The following is a 12252-nucleotide window of genomic DNA, read 5'->3' as shown; positions in this document are numbered from 1 at the left end:
ACAACAACAACAACAACAACAACAACAACAACAACAACAACAACAACAACAACAACAACAACAACAACAACAACAACAACAGCAACAACAACAACAACAACAACAACAACAATCTCTTGGTGAGGATTGTGTCTGCTGCAGAAAAAATTTGGAGAGAGAGAGATAGAGTAAACTTTATACAGAAGAGCACGCGAGTGTTCTCAGCACGTTCTAACATAGAGCTTCCTACTGAGAATACTACAGAAAGAACTCTACCACTGCGATCGTTTAGCTAGCTGGCTCGTTGTGATGCGCTATGTATGCATAGCAGACTACCGGGTGTTTGGATCGGACTGCTGGTACGATCTGTTGGGAACTCGGCGCTGACGCCCGTGGTTGTACCTGGGTCGCAAGCCCCAAGGGTAGCGTTGGCCTGGCGGCCTGGGGTACAACTGGAAGCATCCGAAGGTCCCGGCAAAGCATGAGTCGACTGGTAACAACGAAACAACTTGTTTATTTTAACATCGCAAAGAGTTGGTGGTCAGGTTTGACCGAAGTAGAGAGACGGGAGAGCACTTCACTCAACAGAAGAAATCGGAGCCCTCCCTTTTGCGTCCGGGGGCAGCTGTTTTTATACTCTCGCAGTTGAGGGCAAGAAGGAACCCCTCAAAAGACGAGCACGTGAATGTACAATGGGCTAATGGTGACGCACACTGTCGTAGCGATGCCGTAGCACCATGACGAGCACGATCTCGTAGCACCCTGTCGAGCACGATCTCGTAGCACCCTGTTGTAGCGCTGCCGGTCGGGCACAATGACTGTAATGAGAGGATGGTCCCTGCTTTGGCATCGCCTGTTTCGGGCACAATGGCTGTAATGAGGGGACGATCCCTGCTTTGGCATCGCCTGTTTCGGGCACAATGACTGGAATGCGAGGGTGATCCTTTGCGGTCGCATCGCCGCAGTCGCGCCTGGAAACACCTGGCGATGAGTGTTGCGGCGACGACGATCGGGCCAAAATGTCTGCCGCCCTGCCGCAGTCGCGCCGGCAAAACCACGTGTCGCAGGCGAAACGCAACAGACCGCCCCGCCGGGGGAAGGAGATCCCGATGGACAGGGGACTGCATCCGCTGGCCGGAGGGATGTCGCTCGATGATGCTCATAACCGAAGTCGGGCGTCCCTCGACGTTTCTTGAGCGCAGCGCACAGAGAAGGCCTCGTTCTCTCGTTCAGGTTCGCACGGGACACTGCAAAGTGACTTCGGGAGAGTTCACATTTTTGTTCTCGTTCCCGGCAAGCGTTAGAACTACGCTGAAACTCAACCGCTCAGTCCGCAAGCACGGCACAACCCTCACTAAGCCCTGCCAGGCTCTTTCCCCTTTTTATACCACTGCCTAGTTCCTTACAGTAGTCTAGCATCACTCAGAACGCGTCCACAAATTGAAAAATTGCACTAGAAAGCATATCATCACTTTGAAACACTAAACAAAAGCAATATGTTAAAAAAAAAATCCTGCCTCAGGAAGAAAAACATCAGTAACAAACAATTTTGAGGCTGATTCCTACGTTAGGGGCTTCGACTTAAGCCATCGGCGTTACCGTTGAGACTCCCCTTTTTGTAACGCACCTCAAAGGAATATTGTTGTAAAGCGAGGCTCCAGCGCAGGAGGCGGCCATTTTTGGGAGAGATGGTCTGCAGCCATTGGAGAGGGCAGTGATCCGTCTCAATGATAAACCTCGAGCCGGCTAGATAGCATGACAATTTCTGAACGGCCCACACGAGACACGCACACTCTTTCTCGGTGGCGCTATACGCCTGCTCACGACTGGACAGCTTACGACTAGCATACAGGACGGGGTGTTCTACTTCTCCATTTTCCCGTTGGCACAGTACAACGCCCATGCCTCGCTCACTAGCATCGCACTGAACAATGAACCCTTTTGTATAGTCTGGCGATCGTAGCACAGGCTGGCTTGTTAGGGCACTCTTTAGGGCGCTAAAAGCTCTTTCCTTTGTCTCGTCCCAGACGACTGTTTGAGGCTCTGTCTTTCTTAGAGCATCCGTCAGGGGAGCCGCGATATCAGAGTACCTAGGGATGTACCTCTGATAGTAGCCGGCGACACCCAAGAACGACCGAATATCGGTCTTTGTGCGCGGTTGCGGAAAGTCTCGCACAGCGGCCACTTTTATTTCAGAGGGGCGGCGACGACCCTGACCAATCACGTGACCGAGGTAGACAACCTCGGCCTGTGCTAACTGGCACTTAGGAGCCTTGACTGTCAAGCCCGCTTCGCGCAGGCGGGTTAGCACTGCCCGCAAGTGTGCCATATGCTCAGACCAGGATGCGGAGAATATCGCTACGTCGTCTAGATACGGTAAAGCGAATTCTTGCTGTCCCCGCAACACTTTATCCATGAGGCTTGAAAAACAGTATGGCGCGTTCTTCAAACCAAAACTCAACACTTTAGGACGGAATGTTCCCATTGGTGAAATGAACGCCGCATACCTACTAGCCTCTTCTGTAAGTGGAACCTGCCAATAACCCCTGACAAGATCTAGGGTGGAAATAAACTGAGCGCTACTAACTTTCTCAAGGCGCTCCTCGATGTTAGGGATCGGATAAATTTGATCCTTAGTGATGGAATTAAGCCTGCGGTAGTCGACGCAAGGACGAGGTTCCTTGCCCGGTACCTCAACTAAAATCAAAGGGGAGGTATAATCACTCTCACCTGCCTCAATAACACCGAGCCGTAGCATTTTCTTTACCTCCGCCTCCATAATATCGCTCTGGCGGGGTGACACCCGATACGCCTTGGATCGTACTGGCTCTGGGGAGGTAAGTTCTATATCATGAGTAAGTACCGAAGTCCTACCAGGCCTCTCAGAGAACAGACCTTGAAACTCTTGTAATAGCTGGTGTAGTTCGGTTTTCTGCTCGGGCGACAGCGGTGCTTTACTGATAAGGTCACTAATGACTTGACCGGTGTCTTCCCTGTTCGTCACTGAGCCTAGTCCTGGAAGCTCGACCGGAAGCTCTTCAGGAACGTTTATCATCATGCACACCACTGCTTCCCTTTGTCTATAAGGTTTGAGCAGATTACAGTGGTAAACTTGCTGTGCTTTCCGCTTTCCTGGCAGACTTACCACGTAGTTAACGTCCGACAGTTTCTGAACAATTCGTGCTGGGCCCTCCCACTGCACGTCTAGTTTGTTGTTTAGCGATGTGCGCAATATCATGACCTCATCGCCAACCTCAAAACGACGGGCCCTGGCTGTCCGATCATAATAAACCTTGGCCCTCTGCTGGGCCTTTGTCATTGCTTCACCTGACAACTCCTGTGCCCTTCTTAAGCGTTCGAGGAGCTTAAGCACGTACTCCACCACGACTGGGTCGTCGCCCCTACCTTCCCACGATTCTCGAAGCATGCGAAGCGGAGATCGAAGCGAGCGACCGTACACCAGTTCAGCTGGCGAAAACCCCGTAGCCGCATGCGGCGCGGTCCTTAAAGCAAACATCACCCCAGGCAGACACAGCTCCCAGTCAGTTTGATGTTCAAAACACAAGGCTCTCAACACGCGCTTCATGACGGAGTGGAGCTTCTCAACGGAATTCGACCGTGGGTGGTACACTGAGCTGTGTAGCAGCTTTACCCCACACCTTTCGAGAAAAGTTGTCGTCGAAGCGCTAGTAAACACTGTGCCCTGATCTGATTGAATTTCTGCAGGAAAACCAACTCGCGCAAATATGGACAGTAGTGCATTAACTATCTCAACTGAGCTGAGTTCTTTAAGCGGCACTGCTTCAGGGAACTTTGTCGCTGGGCAGATCACAGTCAAAATGTGTCTGTACCCCGTGGCTGTTACCGGCAGAGGTCCCACAGTATCAATAACGAGCCGTCTAAAAGGCTCCGTAATGATAGGTACCAATTTCAACGGCGCCCTCGATTTGTCCCCTGGTTTGCCCACCCGCTGACAAGTGTCACATGTCCTCACGAAATGGTCTGCGTCCCGAAAACACCCTGGCCAATAGTACTCTTGCAAGAGACGGTCCTTAGTTTTCTTAACTCCTAGGTGTCCGGACCACGAACCCCCGTGTGACAAGCGCAACAGATCCTGACGATAGCATTGAGGCACGACCAGCTGATCGAACTCCACTCCTCTTCGGTCTAGATACTTCCGGTACAGGACTCCACCTCTTTCCACAAAACGCGCAGTTTTCCTGGCGATACCTTCTTTGACATTGCAGCGCACGTTTTCCAGGCTGCCATCCTTTTTTTGCTCGGCTATCAAAGCCGACCGGCTGACTTTTAGCAACCTATCAAGTCCGTCTGACGTAGGCGCGATGAGCAAATCAGTAGATAGCTCTTCTAACTTTCCCGTGTCGGGCGTTTCCTCTCCAGTATCTGGCGCCTTTAACGTTACAGACTCAAGTTTATTCAGTTCGGGCGTGCTCTGAATATCAGCTTGCTGCGCCTCTGACCCTTTTTCGTTGTTTGATAACGTCGGCCCCGCAACTACCGCCTTTGCAGCGAGCTCCCGAACCTTCGATCTGGTTAAGGCCTGAACACTAGCTTCACCAAACAAAAGCCCCTTCTCGCGCAGGAGGTGATCGGACCTGTTTGAAAATAGGTACGGGTACTGGGGGGGCAGCATAGATGACACTGCCGCCTCTGTCTCAAGCGCTCCGAAAGGTCCTTCAATAAGCACCTTTGCTACTGGCAGACACACGCTATGAGCTTCCACGGCTTGCTTGATCCATGCGCACTCGCCCGTGAACATATGGGGTTCTACGTAAGACGGGTGAACTACATCCATCGTTGCTGCGGAATCGCGAAGCACTCGGCACTCTTTCCCGTTCACGAGGAGGTCTCGCATGTAAGGCTCGAGAAGCTTCATGTTCTCGTCAGTGCTGCCTATTGAAAAAAAAACAACTTTTGGTGTTGTTTCCGGACACTGCGCCGAAAAGTGACCCGGCTTCTGGCACGTATAACAAACGCCCGCTCGCCTCATCTCGAACCGCTTTCTGCGTTCGGCTTCGGCTGCCGCCGTCTCCTTAGGTTCGGTCGCACTGCTTCCACTCGCATCCGCACTACGCGTGTTCCCCTTTGCTCTCATGGGTGTGAACTTCGGCCTCTCGAACTTCGAGCCAAATTCACCCTTTTGACCATCCTTAGCTCCGCGAGCCCGACGCGTCACAAACTCCTCGGCTAGCTCAGCGGCTTTAGCCACCGTACAAACGTCTGGCCTATCCAAGACCCAGTATCGCACGTTCTCCGGTAACCGACTATAAAACTGTTCTAGCCCGAAGCACTGCAGAACTTTATCGTGGTCACCAAACGCTTTCTCTTCTTTGAGCCACTCCTGCATGTTCGACATAAGCCTATACGCAAACTCTGTATATGACTCACTTTTGCCTTTCTCATTTTCCCGAAACTTCCGACGGAACGCCTCCGCAGACAGCCGGTACTTTTTTAGCAGACTCGATTTTACTTTGCCGAAATCCTCTGCCTCCTCTCTATCCAAGCGAGCGACTACGTCGGCCGCCTCGCCGGGTAACAAAGTGAGCAAGCGCTGTGGCCACGTTTCCCGAGAGAACCCCTGCTTCTCGCACGTTCGCTCAAAGTTAACCAGGAACAAACCAATGTCCTCTCCAAGCTTAAACGGCCGCATCAGGTCAGTCATTTTGAACAATACTCGTTCTCCTGCACCGTGTGCCTGACTTCCATTACGAGCGCGTTCCATCTCTACCTCGAGACGCTTCATTTCCAAAGCGTGTTCGCGCTCTTCTTTTTCTTTCTGTTCTTTAAGTTCACGCTCTTCTTTTTCTTTCTGTTCTTTAAGTTCGCGCTCCTGTCTTTTTGACCTCTCCTCAATAGTCTCAAGGCATTCCGACAGCTCGTCATCCTCAGCCTCTAACTCAAGAATAGCCTTTAGCAGTTCAGGTTTTCTTAGTTTGTCTGAGACATCCAGACCCAACTCTCTTGCAAGCTCCAACAATTTCGGTTTGCGCAACGACTTCAAATCCATGGCTGCTCTGAATGCTGCTTTCTCTACTGCTTACTATTGTCTTGCCGCAAACTAACCCGGCAGCAACGACAACCACAATTACCAGCTCTGTTTCTGACACTAACAAAAGCCTGGCAAAGCTCAGAAGAAGAAAGTCCCGCACTCACCAAACCTCGCAGGCAGGAATTCCGCGCAGTCGTTCCGCTGCAGGCAACCAGTCGTCACACAGGGCTCGTTGCACTGCTCCCGGATCGTCGTTGAGCTGCTCAGCATACCGTCAACTGCATCTCTTCGCTGCTGGCCTCCGTTGTCGCGATCTCACCGCTGGCAGACAGTTGTTTGAAGTCGGAGGCGATCTCACCGCTGCCAACCAGATGTTTGGATCCGACTGCTGGTACGATCTGTTGGGAACTCGGCGCTGACGCCCGTGGTTGTACCTGGGTCGCAAGCCCCAAGGGTAGCGTTGGCCTGGCGGCCTGGGGTACAACTGGAAGCATCCGAAGGTCCCGGCAAAGCATGAGTCGACTGGTAACAACGAAACAACTTGTTTATTTTAACATCGCAAAGAGTTGGTGGTCAGGTTTGACCGAAGTAGAGAGACGGGAGAGCACTTCACTCAACAGAAGAAATCGGAGCCCTCCCTTTTGCGTCCGGGGGCAGCTGTTTTTATACTCTCGCAGTTGAGGGCAAGAAGGAACCCCTCAAAAGACGAGCACGTGAATGTACAATGGGCTAATGGTGACGCACACTGTCGTAGCGATGCCGTAGCACCATGACGAGCACGATCTCGTAGCACCCTGTCGAGCACGATCTCGTAGCACCCTGTTGTAGCGCTGCCGGTCGGGCACAATGACTGTAATGAGAGGATGGTCCCTGCTTTGGCATCGCCTGTTTCGGGCACAATGGCTGTAATGAGGGGACGATCCCTGCTTTGGCATCGCCTGTTTCGGGCACAATGACTGGAATGCGAGGGTGATCCTTTGCGGTCGCATCGCCGCAGTCGCGCCTGGAAACACCTGGCGATGAGTGTTGCGGCGACGACGATCGGGCCAAAATGTCTGCCGCCCTGCCGCAGTCGCGCCGGCAAAACCACGTGTCGCAGGCGAAACGCAACACGGGCGAGCCGGAACAAGTATCAAAACCTTGCCGTGGTCGGCTCCCACGTGGCTAACTTCTGCATCATGACGTCACAATACGGTAACCTCCCGGTAAGCGAAACGGAAGCTGGCTGTAGAAGAGCTATCAAATTCAGTTATCTAGGGTGCTCCGAGGCTTGCTAGTATATTTTTTCCGTGGTTTAGAGGTCCCGGATCTTCATTAAACGTAGAAAATGAACAGTCACAAATACAATGCCAGTGATCCTTTGAATACATGACATCACGCAAAAACTTACGCGAAAAATCAGATAATATTAAGGACAGCTTAAAGTCGAGAAAGAACAAATAAGGAAACAGGTTATACGAGGCTGTTTTTCAGAGAGCGCGTACCTCAGCTGAAATTTATCGAGTGTGTTAGGGACGGTGAGCGGCAACATCTGGAAGACGTAAATGGTACGTGGCCACAAGACAAACGGCTGCTCACGAAGTTAGGAACTCAGGCAACCTCGAGACGTCGTTGATGTAGGAGCAGGAACACTTACTTATGCAACCTGTTGAAAACTGATTGATACCATGTCAGCATATTGATAGAAGCATTTGTTCGATAGTTTTGTTGGTGCTGCTATAGTTGTGCCAAGGACAAGAGGGTAAGCACAAAAGTTACGATGCACTCAACTTCGTAAATTAGTGACTTTTTTCGGCACTGGCCAGTCACCTTCGCTAAAAAATACGTCCAGCCCTAGAACCGGCTCAACTTTTCTCTCACGAGCAAGTCTTTCGCAAGGTGTCTTTGTGGATACGGGCCCTGATTATTTCAACTTCAACGTAAGCTAATGTAACCTCGTTGGAAACTTGGTTGGTGCCTTCTTACTACGGCTAGTCGCATACAATGAACCGGACGAACAGTATTTTTTTTTCTTGCGCGCGTGTGTTTACATATATCGTGAACTTGGCGTGGTGTGCTGTCCGCTTGTTTCCTTTCCCTGCAAACACGCTGTCGTATCCCCGGTGGCGCAGGAAAACCACGAGGGCGACCTGGTGGTGTGCGTCGAAGGCGGCAGCGAGACGTGGGGTCCTCGGGTGGGGGCGGTCAGACCCCGGCTGGCACCGGGAGCCCCCGCTCCCGAAATGGTTCTGCAGGGGGACTTCCGAAAGGTGCGTTGGCACATTCTGGGTTATTTGTTCTTCTTTTGTTGAAAAAAAAAAGAACCATGCGCCTGTACGCCTACGCGGCTACACAGCGCGCAAGACTCACGAGGTGACGGTGCTAGACCCCGCAAAGCCCAAATACCCGAACGAAAAAAACCAGTCAGAAACACAAAGGACAAGAGGAGAGGTTGACACCGCAACTACTGGTTCACACCACAACGAGAGGTTCACACCACAACGAACCTCTCCTCTGGTCCTTTGTGTTTTTGACTGGTTTTTTCGTTCAAGTATGTACCAACTGGCCCAGATTTCAACCTTTCCCCAAATACCCGAAGGAAGAAAGCCGCTCCAAACATGGCCGTTTCGCTGCAACGGAATGGTGCTGCCACCTGTCGCGACTACGGCGAAACGTCGTGTTCTCGCCGTAGCTGTGACGCTCCCTTAGGATTTATTGGGGAAGAGACGGTTCACGTAAACAATGCCCACAAGAATGTGTGCTACAAACTGAACTTACGAGAGAATGCTACCAAGGTGCAAAGTGTTAGCGCGGACAAGCCATTGATTTAGTGCGAATAGTCATACTTATACCTAGCGCTCCTAATTAAACAACACTCAGAAAAATTAGGGAGGAGGAGGGGGGGGTAAGAAGAGATGCCTCAGAGGCGGCTTACACAGACATAACTATAGCAACGCCATGTAATAAATTGTAGCGCAAACGGAACATACGAAGCGAGGGAAAGAAGGGTGGACATGGCGCGACTGACAACTACGGGTTTTATTGCTTGTGATATATATATATATATATATATATATATATATATATATATATATATATGTGCACAAACAGAACAAACCAACATTCCATCGGTCATAGGTGACTATCAGGACAGAAGCAGGGTTCCTTTTATTTCTGGGCAAGAAGATACAAACGGGCAACCGATGAAATTATCGCGTCTTTCGTGAATGTCCACGGCTCGTACGATTTCCCCTAAGCAATCTACATATCAGCGTCCTTGGCGACTGTTGTGACTGAACAAAGGCGTAGATAGATCCGCATGGCCGTGCAACGAGCGCCACGGTGACCGGTGGTGACAAGTTTGCCAACGTTATTCTCGCTTTCCCATAACGGCACGGAAGCACGGGACACAGTAAGGGATCAAACGCGTATAGGGTCGAGAAAAAGAAAAAGAAACTGCGCTGTGTGCCCACGCTTGCCCTTACTGTGTCCCGCGTTTCTCGCGCTGTCGTTTGTTTCGCTTCCAAATATATGTCGCATACCAAACAGCCCGAGCCTCAACAGTCCTTACCACAAAGGCGTGCTTGGCGCTCCTATATTTTAGCAACCTATTCAAAATATCAGAAGCTCCATCTTTACCATATACTGCCGCGTGCTGCAACCTACTGTTGCAGACCAGTTGCTCCTTGGTCTTCACAGGCGACTGCAACGTGCATCACCAGCTATGGGGAAGCACCAAGATTAGCTTCGGATGGTGGAATGACGGCAGTCTAACGTCTCGGCGGGGCTCTTGCTTAGACTTGGACTGATTTTGAGGCGCTTCGTCGCGTGCACGCACAGTGTTTCCTGTATCCCGCTTTCCTCTTTCTGTTCCCCTTTTCCCTTACCCCTAGTATAGGGTGGCAAACCGGACGCTCGTCTGGTTGACCTCCCTGCCTTTCCTCTCTTTACTCTCCTTTACTCCATCTCTCTCTTTCTCTCTCCCGTCTTTATCATCTCTCTCTCTCTCTCTTTGAGCCTCGTCCGTGATGCGTTGTGTGCGCGTACAGCCCTGGCACGTAGCCCTCGCGTGGCATGCGCATGCGCAAGTCTCTCTCTCTCTCCCATCTTTACCATCTCTCTCTCTCTACCTTTCTCCCTCCTACCCTCTCTCTCCTTTACTCCCATGTTCGCCACTCTGCTGGCGCTGAGCCGTGCTCCCGCACGGCTTGCAGAAGATGGTGGTAGCCTTTCCTCCTTTTCCCACAAGAACCACTTCTCTCTCTCTCTCAGCATCGTCCGTAATCCATTGTTCGCGCGTGCAACCCTGACACCTGTGTTACACACCTTCGCGCGGGGCACGCGCAGGTGAGCGGCATCTCGAGCGAGGTGTTCCGCCAGATCGAGGCCGTGGAGCGGGAGTACGACGCCACCACGGCGGCCCACCTGGAGGCCGTGCAGAAGCGCGGCGAGATGGTGGTGCGAGTGCTCGACCCCCGCTGCCTGGGCCGCGCCGGCGCGCAGGCGGCGCGGCGGTACGCGCAGGGCGGCACCGCCTTCGTCGAGATCGTCAAGCGGCCCGGGCAGACGCTCGGGCTGTACATCCGGGAGGGAGACGGAGTGCGCACGCAAGAAGGGGTCAGTGCACCCTGTGTATCCGCATGCGAGCGGTCGCCAGGAGGCGTAGTACCGTTAACCAACGAGGCAGGCAAGAGGAAAAAAAAAGAGATTTTGCTTCGGGACTCTGCTCTCGTGGACTTGACGGGAAGAGGTTGGTCATTGCAGCAGAGAATTAAGGCCGAACGAGAGCTGGGGAGGTATTCGTGCAAGAGTCCACCTAGTGGACATGTCCATTTCGTCTGCTGTTGAAGTTCTGGTTGGCTGGGCCAGGCTGCGCGTCCGCAGCAACTAGGTGCCAAAGCCAATCGACGCTTCAGCGGCGGACGAAATCGACATGCCCACTAGGAGGACTCTTACAGAATGCCTCCTCAGGTTTGTCTCGTGTCTAAGAATTGTAAGAATGCCTCCGTGGCCCTCTGCTGCGACCGCTTATGAGGTCGGCATTCCGACGCGCTTTGTTGTGACAGTGGGCTGCCATCAGTGCGAGCTAGCGCAGACCGCGAGAAAATCGTATCTGTGTATGCAGCATCGAACACAGCCGGTAGAAAAGTGTTCGACGTCCCCGCCCACGCGACCCCAGTCATCGCAAACAGCGTTGTCAGCTGTTCCAATCGGGAAGACAAAAGATTTGGGTAAAGGCTACTCCTAGCCATATCTGATGAAATAGGTGCAAGCTCGCGACTTTAGCACTCACTAGCGGTAACTGTTATTCTGTGCTGTGAACGACTGTTGTGAACTGTTTTGCTCTTTGTCTCTTTTTTTCTTATCTCTCTATCTCCTACTTCCCCCCCCCCCGTGTAGGGTAGCAAACCAGATTTTTTCTTCAGTTGATGTCCCTGCCTACTTTCTTTCTTCTCTATTTCTCTCTCTCTTTAAAGACAATTTGCAAAGCCTAATATGTGTCTAATTTGCACGTGTACATATTGCTTTCTCCTGTGTCACGTGTGTTCACTGCTATGGTGCATCTACTGCGACTTCTATTACCAACGTCTCTTCTACATACATTACGCTTTGTTCAACCGCAATTCATCTGCCGTAGCGAGAACATCTTCCGCCGAGGCTGCGCAGCCCCGAGCGCGAGCCTCTCGCTTACGCGGGCTGTTTGTTTCTGCGCGCGTCAAGTCGTTATCAATAGCGTTCCGTCAGCGCGCAGACAGGACAAAAAGTCGCGCGACCCGCTTTTCGTCCGCCAGGTCTTCATCTCTCGCATCGCCCTGGAGAGCGCCGTGTACCACTCGGGCCTCCTGCGGGTGGGCGACGAGATCCTGGCCGTGAACCTGGTGGACGTGCGAAACATGAGCCTGGACGACGTGGTGATCATCATGTCCATACCGCGTCGCCTGGTGCTCGCCGTGCGCTCCAAGGGCGCCGGTGGTCCCGGAGGACGTTCGGGGGCGCTGCCTCCCGTGCCACCCATGGCAGCCGAGAGGCAGCGGCCGCCCGTGGTTATCGTCAAGAGGGGCGTCCAGGTACGTGTCGTCGTCGTCGTGGTCGTCGTCGGCCTGTCCTTGCGCGCACGCCGCAGGAACGAAGGCGATCTCCCGGCCATCTCCGATTTGCCCCCGTGTCTCGCGCGGGCCGATTCCCCCCCCCCCCCCCCCCCCCCCCAAACTTGCGTCCCGCAAATTTCCGCGATTTCGTCGTCACCTCGCCTAATTTTCCGCCGTCCTTCTCCAATGCGCTCA

The 12252-nt window shown here is 52.6% G+C and overlaps 1 protein-coding gene across 2 annotated transcripts in view; it reads left to right on the top strand.

The window, feature by feature from the left end:
- The window catches only part of RhoGAP100F (Rho GTPase activating protein at 100F), a 155413-nt gene that overhangs the window by 88083 nt on the left and 55078 nt on the right, over positions 1 to 12252 (top strand). For both annotated transcript variants that reach the window (XM_075673009.1, XM_075673010.1), the window contains exons 3-5: positions 8101 to 8238; positions 10316 to 10585; positions 11761 to 12036. In XM_075673009.1, the coding sequence (XP_075529124.1) occupies positions 8101 to 8238; positions 10316 to 10585; positions 11761 to 12036 (684 nt within the window). The remainder of the gene's footprint in view (positions 1 to 8100; positions 8239 to 10315; positions 10586 to 11760; positions 12037 to 12252) is intronic.

The sequence above is a fragment of the Dermacentor variabilis genome, chromosome 10 (genome assembly GCF_050947875.1).
Source record: "Dermacentor variabilis isolate Ectoservices chromosome 10, ASM5094787v1, whole genome shotgun sequence".
NCBI classification, from domain to species: domain Eukaryota; kingdom Metazoa; phylum Arthropoda; class Arachnida; order Ixodida; family Ixodidae; genus Dermacentor; species Dermacentor variabilis.
This window is presented reverse-complemented; position numbering and strand designations above follow the sequence as displayed.